Source organism: Rhinoderma darwinii, chromosome 13, assembly GCF_050947455.1.
Source record: "Rhinoderma darwinii isolate aRhiDar2 chromosome 13, aRhiDar2.hap1, whole genome shotgun sequence".
In the NCBI taxonomy this organism is placed as follows: Eukaryota; Metazoa; Chordata; class Amphibia; order Anura; family Rhinodermatidae; genus Rhinoderma; species Rhinoderma darwinii.
The window spans coordinates 66784959-66801516 of record NC_134699.1 but is presented as its reverse complement, the minus strand read 5'-3'; the positions used below and the strand labels follow the sequence as shown (position 1 = coordinate 66801516).

General features: G+C 48.9%; 1 protein-coding gene across 1 annotated transcript in view; it reads right to left on the bottom strand.

The window, feature by feature from the left end:
• Window positions 1–16558, bottom strand: part of TBCD (tubulin folding cofactor D) — a 124480-nt gene that overhangs the window by 107147 nt on the left and 775 nt on the right. Inside the window, exons 2-5 of the mRNA XM_075845899.1 lie at window positions 6436–6633; window positions 4825–4875; window positions 4158–4255; window positions 2757–2858 (exon numbers count right to left, since the gene is read on the bottom strand). Of these exons, the coding sequence (XP_075702014.1) occupies window positions 2757–2858; window positions 4158–4255; window positions 4825–4875; window positions 6436–6607 (423 nt within the window). The 5' untranslated portion in view covers window positions 6608–6633. The remainder of the gene's footprint in view (window positions 1–2756; window positions 2859–4157; window positions 4256–4824; window positions 4876–6435; window positions 6634–16558) is intronic.

The window sequence follows — 16558 nt, the reverse complement described above, 5'->3', positions numbered from 1 at the left end:
ATTTTTTATTGAAAAAGTATTGGTGTCATCGGAATCTGAAAAAACTTTTTGGGGATTAACGTAGGAGCATATTTTACAAGGGTTGGAGCCGCATCTAACAAAACCCCTTGTGATCTAACCAAGTAGTTTTGGTCTCCTCGGAGGAGAAGATGGAAGGAGACAGAGAGAGGCCAAGGGAAGGAGCTTCTCGTGCCACTATTCTAAGGATGTTCTCCAATAGATCGTCTTCCATCAAGATGGGGAAGTATTTACAAAGGATTCCTTTTATTTCAGTGAACCGATTACTACGTTGAAGTATTAAGGTTGGTTTATTTGGATCAGATTTTGTGGGAAGATTGGATTCGAATAATAAATCTTTTTTTTTTTTGAGGTAATGGAGTCGGCTCTTTTAAGGGTCCAATTGGGGTACCCTCTTTTGTGCAATCTGTCAGAAATTAGTTGTGGTTCCAATTTATAATTGCTATGGGAGCTGCAATTCCGTTAGGCTCTAAATATCTCACCCACTGAGATAGACGTGATGGTCTGTCTTGGTTACTTTTGGCATGCAGAATTGTATTGCCTGATACTGGTTTGCGGAAGGTTTGGTGTGTAACTGCTCTCCTGTTCCTTTGAGTTCTAGATCCAAGAACACCATATTATTTTTGTAACAGGAATGAGTGAATTTGAGATTGTATGTCATTATCCTGTACCCCAAGTGTGAGTGTATCATTATCCTGTACCCCAAGTGAGAGTGTATCATTATCCTGTACCCCAAGTGAGAGTGTATCATTATCCTGTACCCCAAGTGAGAGTGTATCATTATCCTGTACCCCAAGTGAGAGTGTATCATTATCCTGTACCCCAAGTGAGAGTGTATCATTATCCTGTACCCCAAGTGAGAGTGTATCATTATCCTGTACCCCAAGTGAGAGTGTATCATTATCCTGTACCCCAAGTGAGAGTGTATCATTATCCTGCACCCCAAGTGTCAGCATCCTGCACCCCAAGTGTCAGCATCCTGCACCCCAAGTGTCAGCATCCTGCACCCCAAGTGTCAGCATCCTGCACCCCAAGTGTCAGCATCCTGCACCCCAAGTGTCAGCATCCTGCACCCCAAGTGTCAGTGTATCATTATCCTGCACCCCAAGTGAGAGTGTGTCAGCATCCTGCACCCCAAGTGTCAGCATCCTGCACCCCAAGTGTCAGCATCCTGCACCCCAAGTGTCAGCATCCTGCACCCCAAGTGTCAGCATCCTGCACCCCAAGTGTCAGCATCCTGCACCCCAAGTGTCAGCATCCTGCACCCCAAGTGTCAGCATCCTGCACCCCAAGTGTCAGCATCCTGCACCCCAAGTGTCAGCATCCTGCACCCCAAGTGTCAGCATCCTGCACCCCAAGTGTCAGCATCCTGCACCCCAAGTGTCATGAATTCTCCTAGACTCCGATCATCCTTGTACTTTATCAATAGCTCTATAGAGAGAGCCCCCCAATATCACCGCAACTGAAAAGCTAAATCCTCGACAGCGCGACACATTATTTTTGTAACAGGAATGAGTGAATTTGAGATTGTATGTCATTATCCTGTACCCCAAGTGTCAGCGTATCATTATCCTGTACCCCAAGTGTCAGCGTATCATTATCCTGTACCCCAAGTGAGAGTGTGTCAGCATCCTGCACCCCAAGTGTCAGCATCCTGCACCCCAAGTGTCAGCATCCTGTACCCCAAGTGTCAGCATCCTGTACCCCAAGTGTCAGCATCCTGTACCCCAAGTGTCAGTGTATCGTTATCCTGCACCCCAAGTGTGAGTGTATCGTTATCCTGCACCCCAAGTGTGAGTGTATCGTTATCCTGCACCCCAAGTGTGAGTGTATCGTTATCCTGCACCCCAAGTGTGAGTGTATCGTTATCCTGCACCCCAAGTGTGAGTGTATCGTTATCCTGCACCCCAAGTGTGAGTGTATCGTTATCCTGCACCCCAAGTGTGAGTGTATCGTTATCCTGCACCCCAAGTGTGAGTGTATCGTTATCCTGCACCCCAAGTGTGAGTGTATCGTTATCCTGCACCCCAAGTGTGAGTGTATCATTATCCTGCACCCCAAGTGTGAGTGTATCGTTATCCTGCACCCCAAGTGTGAATGTATCGTTATCCTGCACCCCAAGTGTGAGTGCATCGTTATCCTGCACCCCAAGTGTGAGTGTATCGTTATCCTGTACCCCAAGTGTGAGTGCATCGTTATCCTGCACCCCAAGTGTGAGTGTATCGTTATCCTGCACCCCAAGTGTGAGTGTATCGTTATCCTGCAACCCAAGTGTGAGTGTATCGTTATCCTGCAACCCAAGTGTGAGTGTATCGTTATCCTGCACCCCAAGTGTGAGTGTATCGTTATCCTGCACCCCAAGTGTCAGCATCCTGCACCCCAAGTGTCAGCATCCTGCACCCCAAGTGTCAGCATCCTGCACCCCAAGTGTCAGCATCCTGCACCCCAAGTGTCAGCATCCTGCACCCCAAGTGTCAGCATCCTGCACCCCAAGTGTCATGAATTCTCCTAGACTCCGATCATCCTTGTACTTTATCAATAGCTCTATAGAGAGAGCCCCCCAATGTCACCGCAACTGAAAAGCGAAATCCTCGACAGCGCGACACATTCCCCCCTGGTTATAATAAGAGGTAACGTCCATAATCCAGCACCAGTTATATTACAGCTGTGAATACAATGTAAGTAGGGACTATAATATCATCCTATGATTGTTCTGATCACACTGGACCTGGTCTCACCTCGTGATCTGCAGGATTCTGTAGCGAGATCATTTCAAGCACCGGATGGACGTCAACAACCTCATGTGGGAAGAGGCGGAGGAAAATCTTATAGCCCCGAACCTGCCGGAAAACACATCTGTCACTTTAACTGCAGTAACGGGGGAAAGCTCATTGTGGGGGGCCCCAGAAGAGACCCTATACTCAGGGAATGTATTCCCCCCCCCCCTGTAGTGGGGGGAATACAAATTCAAGAACCAATTCAACATATTTACATTCAATAAAACAGTGTACAGAAGAGGCCCAGTTTTTCAGGACAGCCAGCTTTATTTACAGCGCACCCTCCACTGCCATTTAATTCTAACAAAACCGAGGCAAAAAAGGGACTTTAAAACACCCCTCAAACCAGTAAAAAAGTAGTTACCTGCAGCCACCACTAGGAGGCAATCTCTATATATGCAAAGTGCATAGAGTTCGCTCCCTTGTGGTTGCAATAGGCAGCTGAGATTAAAGGGAATGTGTCGTTAGAAATAAAAAAAAATTTTTTTGTTAAACATTTATGTAAGTGATTACACATTGTTTTAATTTCTTTAATTTTTTCACAAGTCAGGAAGTATTATAAATTATATTCTAATTTATAACATTTCCATGTGCTGGCCACTAGAGGGAGCAGTTCCCAAAATTGCAGCATCGTCAATGTGGTAAAGCAACCTCATTGCTTTATGCTGCAAATTTGGGGTAGACACACTCGCTCTAGTGTCCTCACAGAATCCCCCCTCCTTTATCCTGGCTAGTGCCAGGAGAAGGAAGGGGTTGAATCTTCAAACCTCCTACATTGTGTGCCGCCATTTTCTGAGCGAATGCACAGTGTAGGAGGATTAGATACAGGGCTCAGCAGACAGTATCACATGAACATAATACACACATCACATACACAAACATAACTTACCTGCTCCTGCCGCCGCGCCTATTCCTTGAACATATGGCCGGAAGCCGTCATCTTACTGTCCGGCAGCGGCTTCCGGTCCACATGAAAATGGCGCCAGATTCGCTCTGCGAACGAGCTTCGTTTTAGTCTGTGAGGAAGCGGTGAATGCGCCGTTCCCACACAGACGGCGTATGCTGCAGAGAATGGAACGGCTCCATACACATAGAGATGAAAAAAATGGCAGTGCCCATAGAGAAGTAAAAGTAAGAACAAAGCAAAACATGAGAACACAAATAAAATTTGTTAATATCATATTAGAAGCAATATGATAAAAAAATAAACCATTTCATGACACCTTCCCTTTAATACAAGTATGTTGGGGGGGGGGGGGGGGCTTATATGAGCCACAGTCGAGGGGCACCACCAAAAAAACGCAAAGTTGAAGTTGCAGGTTCACGGCTGAAGTGTCACCGAAACACAAGGAGACAAGTTACCTTAGAAATGATATAGAGGAATTTAAATCCCAGATGGATGAGAACAGGCGGAGAGGTTTTGTCTCGCACAATTTCTAGTAACAGCTCCAACATCCACTCTGCAAGAGAATATAAAGCATGAGGGTATTAGAAACAGTCCAAGTGACTCTGGCGCCACCTACCAGTCAGCTCTGCGAAAAACTACTCTGAGGTATAAACAGCACAAGGGAATTTTATTTTCTAAGGATTACCATAATGAGTGACGGAGAGGGGTAATTCCTAGTGGACGACAACTTTCATATACGCGCTGATACTAGACATACAGCTATGTATGTCCTTATTCATGGCGGCCTATCATGTAAAACATTGTTGACTCGAGTCTGCTGGTCAGTGGTTCTCTACTCTGGTCATATAAAGGGCTCACAACCCCTATGACATCAATATGCCCTAATAGACCATAACAAAAGAAGTTTTCAACCCCTTTACGGCATTCGTCAATTTCCATGCGATGTACCTTTAAAATTCGAGAGTTAAAAAAAGTCCCCATTCTATAGGGCAATGGTCTCCAACCTGTGGCTCTACATCTGATGCAAAACCTGAAGCTCCTGGGCACGCTGCAGGCTGACCGGAGAAAAGAACGGATTGGACGGAGAGTGTCCTCGTCCGTAGGTATAACAGATTAGCTTACCTAGATGTTGATCTAAGAGATGAGGCTGCTCCTGATACGTGTCCATTATCACTGCAGAGAAATACACAGACAATAAGTCTCACAGGACAAGAGCGAAAACAGTCACCACAAAGAAGACGACGACAACAGTGTAATGGAGAGATAGACATGGGATAGACAGACATGGGATAGACAGACATGAGATAGACAGACATGAGATAGACAGACATGAGATAGACAGACATGAGATAGACAGACATGAGATAGACAGACATGAGATAGACAGACATGAGATAGACAGACATGAGATAGACAGACATGAGATAGACAGACATGAGATAGACAGACATGAGATAGACAGACATGAGATAGACAGACATGAGATAGACAGACATGAGATAGACAGACATGAGATAGACAGACATGAGATAGACAGACATGAGATAGACAGACATGAGATAGACAGACATGAGATAGACAGACATGAGATAGACAGACATGAGATAGACAGACATGAGATAGACAGACATGAGATAGACAGACATGAGATAGACAGACATGAGATAGACAGACATGAGATAGACAGACATGAGATAGACAGACATGAGATAGACAGACATGAGATAGACAGACATGAGATAGACAGACATGAGATAGACAGACATGAGATAGACAGACATGAGATAGACAGACATGAGATAGACAGACATGAGATAGACAGACATGAGATAGACAGACATGAGATAGACAGACATGAGATAGACAGACATGAGATAGACAGACATGAGATAGACAGACATGAGATAGACAGACATGAGATAGACAGACATGAGATAGACAGACATGAGATAGACAGACATGAGATAGACAGACATGAGATAGACAGACATGAGATAGACAGACATGAGATAGACAGACATGAGATAGACAGACATGAGATAGACAGACATGAGATAGACAGACATGAGATAGACAGACATGAGATAGACAGACATGAGATAGACAGACATGAGATAGACAGACATGAGATAGACAGACATGAGATAGACAGACATGAGATAGACAGACATGAGATAGACAGACATGAGATAGACAGACATGAGATAGACAGACATGAGATAGACAGACATGAGATAGACAGACATGAGATAGACAGACATGAGATAGACAGACATGAGATAGACAGACATGAGATAGACAGACATGAGATAGACAGACATGAGATAGACAGACATGAGATAGACAGACATGAGATAGACAGACATGAGATAGACAGACATGAGATAGACAGACATGAGATAGACAGACATGAGATAGACAGACATGAGATAGACAGACATGAGATAGACAGACATGAGATAGACAGACATGAGATAGACAGACATGAGATAGACAGACATGAGATAGACAGACATGAGATAGACAGACATGAGATAGACAGACATGAGATAGACAGACATGAGATAGACAGACATGAGATAGACAGACATGAGATAGACAGACATGAGATAGACAGACATGAGATAGACAGACATGAGATAGACAGACATGAGATAGACAGACATGAGATAGACAGACATGAGATAGACAGACATGAGATAGATAGATACGGCCTCGGTCCGGGCTGCTCACCTATGAACCTCTGAGTACAGACCTCCCTGCTCACCAGCTCCTCACACACGTCCCGCAGGCTGACAATCAGTGCTCGGGTCTCTTTACTTTCTGTGAATGTTTCCAGGATATTTCCGCTGGAGACGGTTTCTTGGCTTCCATCTTCTTCTCGCTCTTCACTATCGGCAGCCATGATGATTGGGGGGGGCGCACCTGACACTGCACAGCAGAGAAGAGTCAATAATAACCGAGGACGCAAAACACAGAACAGCTTTTATTCCGGAGATACTGTATGTATATATATATATATATATATATATATATATATATATATATATATATATATATATATATATATATTAGAGCTGGGTGTTAGCCCGTGGTGGAGAGGTTATGGTGGCCATATAGGTTATCATGTGCAAGTGTAAAAATGATGCAAATACACATTTATGTACCTAGTAAACTACATATGGAGGAGGAGGAGGAGGAGAATGGGGGTCGGCGGAGGAGAAGGGGGTCGGCGGAGGAGGAGGGGTGTCGGCGGAGGAGGAGGGGTGTCGGCGGAGGAGGAGGGGTGTCGGCGGAGGAGAAGGGGGTCGGCGGAGGAGGAGGTCGGCGGAGGAGGAGGAGAAGGGGTCGGCGGAGGAGAAGGGGGGTCGGCGGAGGAGAAGGGGGGTCGGCGGAGGAGAAGGGGGGTCGGCGGAGGAGAAGGGGGGTCGGCGGAGGAGAAGGGGGGTCGGCGGAGGAGAAGGGGGGTCGGCGGAGGAGAAGGGGGGTCGGCGGAGGAGAAGGGGGGTCGGCGGAGGAGAAGGGGGGTCGGCGGAGGAGAAGGGGGGTCGGCGGAGGAGAAGGGGGGTCGGCGGAGGAGAAGGGGGGTCGGCGGCGGAGGAGGGGGTCGGCGGCGGAGGAGGGGGTCGGCGGCGGAGGAGGGGTCGGCGGCGGAGGGGTCGGCGGCGGAGGAGGAGGGGTCGGCGGCGGAGGAGGAGGGGTCGGCGGTGGAGGAGGGGTCAGCGGCGGAGGAGGAGGGGTCGGCGGCGGAGGAGGAGGGGTCAGCGGCGGAGGAGGAGGGGTCAGCGGCGGAGGAGGAGGGGTCGGCGGAGAAGGGGTCGGCGGAGGAGGAGTCGGAGAAGGGGTCGGCGGAGGAGGAGTCGGAGAAGGGGTCGGCGGCGGAGGAGAAGGGGGTCGGCGGAGGAGGAGAAGAGGTATACATACGTCGTGAGGGGGCAGGTATATACATACAGGAGGAAGGAGGGGCACTGTATATACAAACAGGAGGAAGAAGGGGCACTGTATATACATACAGGAGGAAGAAGGGGCACTGTATATACATACAGGAGGAAGAAGGGGCACTGTATATACATACAGGAGGAAGAAGGGGCACTGTATATACATACAGGAGGAAGAAGGGCCACTGTATATACATACAGGAGGAAGAAGGGGCACTGTATATACATACAGGAGGAAGAAGGGGCACTGTATATACATACATACAGGAGGAGGAAGGCACACTGTATATACATACATACAGGAGGAGGAAGACACTATATACATACATACAGGAGGAGGGGGGCACGGTATACACATACAGGAGGAGGGCACGGTATATACATACAGGAGGAGGAGGAGGGCACGGTACATACATACAGGAGGAGGAGGGCACGGTACATACATACAGGAAGAGGAGGGCACGGTACATACATACAGGAAGAGGAGGGCACGGTATATACATACAGGAAGAGGAGGGCACGGTATATACATACAGGAGCGGGGCACGGTATATACGTACGTGGTAAGGGGGCACGGTATATACATACAGGAGGGGGGCACGGTATATACGTACATGGTGAGGGGGCACTGTATATACATACAGGAGCGGGGCACGGTATATACGTATGTGGTAAGGGGGCACGGTATATACGTAGTGGTGAGGGGGCACGGTATATACATACAGGAGGAGGGCACGGTATATACGTACGTGGTGAGGGGGCACTGTATATACATACAGGAGGGGGGCACGGTATATACGTACGTGGTGAGGGGGCACTGTATATACATACAGGAGAGCACGGTATATACGTACGTGGTGAGGGGGCACGGTATATACATACAGGAGGAAGAAGGGGCACTGTATATACATACAGGAGGAGGAGGGCACGGTATATACATACAGGAGGAGGAGGGCACGGTATATACATACAGGAGGAGGAGGGCACGGTATACACATACAGGAGGAGGAGGGCACGGTATATACATACAGGAGGAGGAGGGCACGGTATATACATACAGGAGGAGGAGGGCACGGTATACACATACAGGAGGAGGAGGGCACGGTATACACATACAGGAGGAGGAGGGAACGGTATATACATACAGGAGAAGGAGGGAACGGGATATACATACAGGAGAAGGAGGGAACGGGATATACATACAGGAGAAGGAGGGAACGGGATATACATACAGGAGAAGGAGGGAACGGGATATACATACAGGAGAAGGAGGGAACGGGATATACATACAGGAGAAGGAGGGCACGGTATATACGTATGTGGTGAGGGGGCACTGTATATACATACAGGAGCGGGGCACGGTATATACATACAGGAGGAGGAGGGCACGGTATATACATACAGGAGGAGGAGGGCACGGTATATACATACAGGAGGAGGAGGGCACGGTATATACATACAGGAGGAGGAGGGCACGGTATATACATACAGGAGGAGGAGGGCACTGTATATACATACAGGAGGAGGGCACGGTATATACATACAGTAGGAGGGCACGGTATATACATACAGTAGGAGGGCACGGTATATACATACAGGAGGAGGAGGGCACGGTATATACATACAGGAGGAGGAGGGCACGGTATATACGTATGTGGTGAGGGGGCACTGTATATACATACAGGAGTGGGGCACGGTATATACATACAGGAGGAGGAGGGCACGGTATATATATATATATATATATATATATATATATACACACACACATACACACAGGAGGAGGGCACAGTATATATATATACAGGAGGAGGAGGGCAGGGTATATACATACAGGAGGAAGAAGGGGCACTGTATATACATACAGGAGGAAGAAGGGGCACTGTATATACATACAGGAGGAAGAAGGGGCACGGTATATACATACAGGAGGAAGAAGGGGCACGGTATATACATACAGGAGGAAGAAGGGGCACGGTATATACATACAGGAGGAAGAAGGGGCACGGTATATACATACAGGAGGAAGAAGGGGCACGGTATATACATACAGGAGGAAGAAGGGGCACGGTATATACATACAGGAGGAAGAAGGGGCACGGTATATACATACAGGAGGAAGAAGGGGCACGGTATATACATACAGGAGGAAGAAGGGGCACGGTATATACATACAGGAGGAGGAAGGGGCACGGTATATACATACAGGAGGAGGAGGGCACGGTATATACATACAGGAGGAGGAGGGCACGGTATATACATACAGGAGGAGGAGGGCACGGTATATACATACAGGAGGAAGAAGGGGCACTGTATATACATACAGGAGGAGGAGGGGGGCACGGTATATACATACAGGAGGAGGAGGGCACGGTATATACATACAGGAGGAGGAGGGCACGGTATATACATACAGGAGGAGGAGGGCACGGTATATACGTATGTGGTGAGGGGGCACGGTATATACATACAGGAGGAGGAGGGCACGGTATATACATACAGGAGGAGGAGGGCACGGTATATACATACAGGAGGAGGAGGGCACGGTATATACATACAGGAGGAGGAGGGCACGGTATATACATACAGGAGGAGGAGGGCACGGTATATACATACAGGAGGAGGAGGGCACGGTATATACATACAGGAGGAGGAGGGCACGGTATATACATACAGGAGGAGGAGGGCACGGTATATACATACAGGAGGAGGAGGGCACGGTATATACATAGAGGAGGAAGAAGGGGCACTGTATATACATAGAGGAGGAAGAAGGGGCACGGTATATACATACAGGAGGAAGAAGGGGCACGGTATATACATACAGGAGGAAGAAGGGGCACTGTATATACATACAGGTGGAGGGCACGGTATATACATACAGGAGGAGGGCACGGTATATACATACAGGAGGAGGGGGGCACGGTATATACATACAGGAGGAGGGGGCACGGTATATACATACAGGAGGAGGGGGGCACGGTATATACATACAGGAGGAGGGGGGCACGGTATATACATACAGGAGGAGGGGGGCACGGTATATACATACAGGAGGAGGAGGGCTCGGTATATACATACAGGAGGAGGAGGGCACGGTATATACATACAGGAGGAGGAGGGCACGGTATATACATACAGGAGGAGGAGGGCACGGTATATACGTATGTGGTGAGGGGGCACTGTATATACATACAGGAGTGGGGCACGGTATATACATACAGGAGGAGGAGGGCACGGTATATATATACAGGAGGAGGAGGAGGGCACGGTATATATATACAGGAGGAGGAGGGCACGGTATATACATACAGGAGGAGGAGGGCACGGTATATACATACAGGAGGAGGAGGGCACGGTATATACATACAGGAGGAAGAAGGGGCACTGTATATACATACAGGAGGAGGAGGGCACGGTATATACATACGTAAGGGGGCACTGTATATACATACAGGAGGGGGGCACGGTATATACGTACGTGGTGAGGGGGCACGGTATATACGTACGTGGTGAGGGGGCACTGTATATACATATAGGAGCGGGGCACGGTATATACGTACGTTGTAAGGGGGCACTGTATATACATACAGGAGGGGGGCACGGTATATACGTATGTGGTGAGGGGGGCACGGTATATACATAGAGGAGGGCATGGTATATACGTACGTGGTGAGGGGGCACTGTATATACATACAGGAGGGGGGCACAGTATATACGTATGTGGTGAGGGGGCACGGTATATACGTATGTGGTGAGGGAGCACGGTATATACATAGAGGAGGGCATGGTATATACGTACGTGGTGAGGGGGCACTGTATATACATACAGGAGCGGGGCACGTTATATACGTACGTGGTAAGGGGCACTGTATATACATACAGGAGGGGGGCACTGTATATACGTACGTGGTAAGGGGGCACTGTATATACATACAGGAGGAAGAAGGGGCACGGTATATACATACAGGAGGAGGAGGGCACGGTATATACATACAGGAGGAGGAGGGCACGGTATATACATACAGGAGGAAGAAGGGGCACTGTATATACATACAGGAGGAGGAGGGCACGGTATATACATACAGGAGGAGGAGGGCACGGTATATACGTATGTGGTGAGGGGGCACGGTATATACATACAGGAGGAGGAGGGCACGGTATATACATACAGGAGGAGGAGGGCACGGTATATACATACAGGAGGAGGAGGGCACGGTATATACATACAGGAGGAGGAGGGCACGGTATATACATACAGGAGGAGGAGGGCACGGTATATACATACAGGAGGAGGAGGGCACGGTATATACATACAGGAGGAGGAGGGCACGGTATATACATACAGGAGGAGGAGGGCACGGTATATACATACAGGAGGAGGAGGGCACGGTATATACATACAGGAGGAAGAAGGGGCACTGTATATACATACAGGTGGAGGGCACGGTATATACATACAGGAGGAGGAGGGCACGGTATATACATACAGGAGGAGGGGGCACGGTATATACATACAGGAGGAGGGGGGCACGGTATATACATACAGGAGGAAGAAGGGGCACTGTATATACATACAGGTGGAGGGCACGGTATATACATACAGGAGGAGGGGGGCACGGTATATACATACAGGAGGAGGGGGGCACGGTATATACATACAGGAGGAGGGGGGCACGGTATATACATACAGGAGGAGGGGGGCACGGTATATACATACAGGAGGAGGGGGGCACGGTATATACATACAGGAGGAGGGGGCACGGTATATACATAAAGGAGGAGGAGGGCACGGTATATACATACAGGAGGAGGAGGGCACGGTATATACGTATGTGGTGAGGGGGCACTGTATATACATACAGGAGTGGGGCACGGTATATACATACAGGAGGAGGGCACGGTATATACATACAGGAGGAGGAGGGCACGGTATATACATACAGGAGGAAGAAGGGGCACTGTATATACATACAGGAGGAAGAAGGGGCACTGTATATACATACAGGAGGAAGAAGGGGCACTGTATATACATACAGGAGGAAGAAGGGGCACTGTATATACATACAGGAGGAAGAAGGGGCACTGTATATACATACAGGAGGAAGAAGGGGCACGGTATATACATACAGGAGGAAGAAGGGGCACGGTATATACATACAGGAGGAAAAAGGGGCACGGTATATACATACAGGAGGAAGAAGGGGCACGGTATATACATACAGGAGGAAGAAGGGGCACGGTATATACATACAGGAGGAGGAGGGCACGGTATATACATGCAGGAGGAGGAGGGCACGGTATATACATACAGGAGGAGGAGGGCACGGTATATACGTATGTGGTGAGGGGGCACTGTATATACATACAGGAGTGGGGCACGGTATATACATACAGGAGGAGGAGGGCACGGTATATATATATATATATACACAGGAGGAGGGCACAGTATATATATATACAGGAGGAGGAGGGCAGGGTATATACATACAGGAGGAAGAAGGGGCACTGTATATACATACAGGAGGAAGAAGGGGCACTGTATATACATACAGGAGGAAGAAGGGGCACTGTATATACATACAGGAGGAAGAAGGGGCACTGTATATACATACAGGAGGAAGAAGGGGCACGGTATATACATACAGGAGGAAGAAGGGGCACGGTATATACATACAGGAGGAAGAAGGGGCACGGTATATACATACAGGAGGAAGAAGGGGCACGGTATATACATACAGGAGGAAGAAGGGGCACGGTATATACATACAGGAGGAAGAAGGGGCACGGTATATACATACAGGAGGAAGAAGGGGCACGGTATATACATACAGGAGGAAGAAGGGACACGGTATATACATACAGGAGGAAGAAGGGGCACGGTATATACATACAGGAGGAGGAAGGGGCACGGTATATACATACAGGAGGAGGAAGGGGCACGGTATATACATACAGGAGGAGGAGGGCACGGTATATACATACAGGAGGAGGAGGGCACGGTATATACATACAGGAGGAAGAAGGGGCACTGTATATACATACAGGAGGAGGAGGGCACGGTATATACATACAGGAGGAGGAGGGCACGGTATATACATACAGGAGGAGGAGGGCACGGTATATACATACAGGAGGAGGAGGGCACGGTATATACGTATGTGGTGAGGGGGCACGGTATATACATACAGGAGGAGGAGGGCACGGTATATACATACAGGAGGAGGAGGGCACGGTATATACATACAGGAGGAGGAGGGCACGGTATATACATACAGGAGGAGGAGGGCACGGTATATACATACAGGAGGAGGAGGGCACGGTATATACATACAGGAGGAAGAAGGGGCACTGTATATACATACAGGTGGAGGGCACGGTATATACATACAGGAGGAGGAGGGCACGGTATATACATACAGGAGGAGGAGGGCACGGTATATACATACAGGAGGAGGGGGGCACGGTATATACATACAGGAGGAAGAAGGGGCACTGTATATACATACAGGTGGAGGGCACGGTATATACATACAGGTGGAGGGCACGGTATATACATATAGGTGGAGGGCACGGTATATACATACAGGAGGAGGAGGGCACGGTATATACATACAGGAGGAGGGGGGCACGGTATATACATACAGGAGGAGGGGGGCACAGTATATACATACAGGAGGAGGGGGGCACGGTATATACATACAGGAGGAGGGGGGCACGGTATATACATACAGGAGGAGGGGGGCACGGTATATACATACAGGAGGAGGGGGGCACGGTATATACATACAGGAGGAGGGGGGCACGGTATATACATACAGGAGGAGGGGGGCACGGTATATACATACAGGAGGAGGGGGGCACGGTATATACATACAGGAGGAGGAGGGCACGGTATATACATACAGGAGGAGGAGGGCACGGTATATACATACAGGAGGAGGGGGGCACGGTATATACATACAGGAGGAGGGGGGCACGGTATATACATACAGGAGGAGGGGGGCACGGTATATACATACAGGAGGAGGGGGGCACGGTATATACATACAGGAGGAGGGGGGCACGGTATATACATACAGGAGGAGGGGGGCACGGTATATACATACAGGAGGAGGGGGGCACGGTATATACATACAGGAGGAGGAGGGCACGGTATATACATACAGGAGGAGGAGGGCACGGTATATACGTATGTGGTGAGGGGGCACTGTATATACATACAGGAGTGGGGCACGGTATATACATACAGGAGGAGGAGGGCACGGTATATACATACAGGAGGAGGAGGGCACGGTATATACATACAGGAGGAAGAAGGGGCACTGTATATACATACAGGAGGAAGAAGGGGCACTGTATATACATACAGGAGGAAGAAGGGGCACTGTATATACATACAGGAGGAAGAAGGGGCACTGTATATACATACAGGAGGAAGAAGGGGCACTGTATATACATACAGGAGGAAGAAGGGGCACGGTATATACATACAGGAGGAAGAAGGGGCACGGTATATACATACAGGAGGAAGAAGGGGCACGGTATATACATACAGGAGGAAGAAGGGGCACGGTATATACATACAGGAGGAAGAAGGGGCACGGTATATACATACAGGAGGAAGAAGGGGCACGGTATATACATACAGGAGGAAGAAGGGGCACGGTATATACATACAGGAGGAAGAAGGGGCACTGTATATACATACAGGAGGAGGAGGGCACGGTATATACATACAGGAGGAGGAGGGCACGGTATATACATACAGGAGGAGGAGGGCACGGTATATACATACAGGAGGAGGAGGGCACGGTATATACATACAGGAGGAAGAAGGGGCACGGTATATACATACAGGTGGAGGGCACGGTATATACATACAGGAGGAGGGCACGGTATATACATACAGGAGGGGGGCACGGTATATACATACAGAAGGAGGGGGGCACGGTATATACATACAGGAGGAGGGGGGCACGGTATATACATACAGGAGGAGGGGGGCACGGTATATACATACAGGAGGAGGGGGGCACGGTATATACATACAGGAGGAGGAGGGCTCGGTATATACATACAGGAGGAGGAGGGCACGGTATATACATACAGGAGGAGGAGGGCACGGTATATACATACAGGAGGAGGAGGGCACGGTATATACATACAGGAGGAGGAGGGCACGGTATATACGTATGTGGTGAGGGGGCACTGTATATACATAGAGGAGGGCATGGTATATACGTACGTGGTGAGGGGGCACTGTACATACATACAGGAGGGGGGCACAGTATATACGTATGTGGTGAGGGGGCACGGTATATACGTATGTGGTGAGGGAGCACGGTATATACATACAGGAGGAAGAAGGGGCACTGTATATACATACAGGAGGAAGAAGGGGCACTGTATATACATACAGGAAGAAGAAGGGGCACTGTATATACATACAGGAGGAAGAAGGGGCACGGTATATACATACAGGAGGAGGAGGGCGCGGTATATATATACAGGAGGAGGAGGGCACTGTATATACATGCAGGAGGAGGAGGGCACGGTATATACATACAGGAGGAGGGCACGGTATATACATACAGGAGGAGGAGGGCACGGTATATACATACAGGAGGAGGAGGGCACGGTATATACATACAGGAGGGCACAGTATATACGTACAGGTGGAGGGCACGGTATATACATGCAGGAGGAGGAGGGCACGGTATATACATACAGGAGGAGGAGGAGGGCACGGTATATACATACAGGAGGAGGAGGGCACGGTATATACGTACGTGGTAAGGGGGCACTGTATATACATACAAGAGGGGGGCACGGTATATACATATGTGGTGAGGGAGCACGGTATATACATACAGGAGGAAGAAGGGGCACTGTATATACATACAGGAGGGGGGCAC